The sequence below is a fragment of the Galeopterus variegatus genome, unplaced genomic scaffold (assembly GCF_000696425.1).
Source record: "Galeopterus variegatus unplaced genomic scaffold, G_variegatus-3.0.2 Scaffold7396, whole genome shotgun sequence".
Lineage (NCBI taxonomy): Eukaryota > Metazoa > Chordata > Mammalia > Dermoptera > Cynocephalidae > Galeopterus > Galeopterus variegatus.
Window position 1 is genome coordinate 9,116 of NW_007733507.1, and position 2,078 is coordinate 11,193.

At 49.1% G+C, this 2,078-nt stretch overlaps 1 protein-coding gene across 1 annotated transcript in view; it reads left to right on the top strand.

The window, feature by feature from the left end:
• The window catches only part of LOC103607400 (meiosis arrest female protein 1-like), a 13,956-nt gene that overhangs the window by 8,693 nt on the left and 3,185 nt on the right, over positions 1-2,078 (top strand). Inside the window, exon 6 of the mRNA XM_008591908.1 lies at positions 113-283. Coding sequence (XP_008590130.1) covers positions 113-283 — 171 coding nt within the window. The remainder of the gene's footprint in view (positions 1-112; positions 284-2,078) is intronic.

Consider the following 2,078-nt stretch of genomic DNA (forward strand, 5'->3'; position numbering starts at 1 on the left):
TCTTTAATCTTTAATGCTTAGAAAGAAAACACTAGGCACAGACTCCATGTTTACACCTGTAGTAGACTGCTGTAGAGACTGAATAGAGTCACAGCCTGCCTTCTCTGTCCAGGGTCCAGTCACATGGAGCAGGAGCTTCTCCGCCTGACCAACGACTCCCCTGTTGACCTCCTGTGTGCACCCGTCCCTTCGTGCTTGCCATCCCCTCAGCTGAGGCCAGATCCTGTCGTCCTCCAATCTGCTGATCTCATTCAGTTTGAGGAACACCCTCAAGAGCCTTCTGGTAGGATACACTGTGGTATTGTGGGGGTTTTCATTGTGGGTTTAAAAAAATAAAACCTGATGCCAGTATATTAAATGTCTGATGGAGGTGGGGTGAGACTATACCTTTTCAGGTATAAAAGTACCTGAGCGGATTATTCAGTACCTTTTTTCCCTGTCAAGACTCCTGTTTGGATTTTTAGCCTGAGGATGCTTGGGGACAATGTGGGTCTTGAGGAACAGTGTCACTGACTGTGGAGAGCCCATGGAGGAGAATGCGAAGTGCCCTCCAGGCTTCTGGGCTGCCCACCTTTTCAAATGTCCAGCTACTCTTGGGCACACCTGTCACCAAGCAGAAACATCCCTTCCAGTCCAGGCCCAGAGTTGAATGGCTCCAGAGGGCACGGGGACTTTATGAGAGTATGAATAGAGGAGGAAGGCAGCTGTGATTTGAACCCCAGACTCTGTCCAGTGATCTGAGAAAGGAGAGGAAGCTGATCACACCGAGGCCTGACTTAGTGCTGGCATTGTGTTAGGTGCCACATAGCTCTCACTGCGTGCCAACCTTGTGCTTGGGGCTGACGATCACAGTTCTCACCACAACTCTGGAGTCGGCCCACTGTACAGGTTAGGTGACTAAGCCATAGCTTGTGCCATGACCAGAGACACAACTGGCCCCAGGTTACTTGGCCAGGAAGTGGCAGAGCCAGGATTTGAGCCTAAGGCTTGTTGTCTTTCTGCTGTTACCTGGCCTCCAGAGAGGAGCCCGGCCTGCTTTGTGGAGGTGTTCCCTCCTCTCTTCATCTGCTGTAAGCCGGTTCCTCCTCACTCTGTTGACTTTGTTTTCCAGGAGATGGCCAGGGACAGCCTACCAAGCACTGGTGGGTTTTCACCATCCTTAGTCTTTGGCAGCCCTTGGCGCTGTTGCTCAGTGAATGAACTGAGGTTATTTACCTGAACAACAGGAGGCAGGGGAACATGTCACTGAATCCTGATAACAGGAAGAACTAGCCCGTGAGAGCAGGGTAGACCTACAGTTGTTCCTCTGGAACTTATAACTAGAGTTGGTGGCAGATCGATATTGACTCATCTGTGGGGTTGTGGCTTTTGTACATTTAGTATACACAGTTTCAACCATATGCATGTGACAAGGAAAATAATTTGAATAGTGTGGGCCGTTCTGTCTACAATTCTCAGTGGATGTCAGCCTGAGAAGGGAGCTGGGACTCTGCTGTCCCTTCTGTCACTCTTACCTCTTATGTGCCAGGGGTGGTCTTATGCAGTGGGAGTATAAGGTATAATGATGCATCTTTTTTAAGCAACATGGCTGTGTATATACAGCAGGTAAGTGGTAGCTTAGAGAAATAGCAGTCTACAAACACTGCAGGAAAACTGGCTGTGTTTGACTTCCTAGATTTTTAAGGGCAATTTTTAACTCTGTGTAATTCTTCTCTTGCCCACTACCCCCCACCCCCATGCTATTAGATCCATGCAGAGTGTGGGTCCTTTGAAAATGGAATGGGCCAGGGCCTCCCTGACAGTAGGGTCCCTCCTGACTCAGAAAGTCTTAAAGTCACATGTGGCTTTTGAGTCCTTGACTACCTGACAGAGAGTGAGTGGGCAGAGAACCCGAAGTGGAAAAAAAATTTTTTTAAACCGTTGCCCATTGATTTGAAGCCAAAAATAGAGATCTTGGGCCAGCTCATGGCTCACGTGGAAGTGTGTGGTGCTGGTAACACCAAGGCCATGGGTTCATATCCCTGTATAGGGATGGCCAGTTAGCTCACTTGGGAGAGCGTGGTGCTGACAGCACCAAG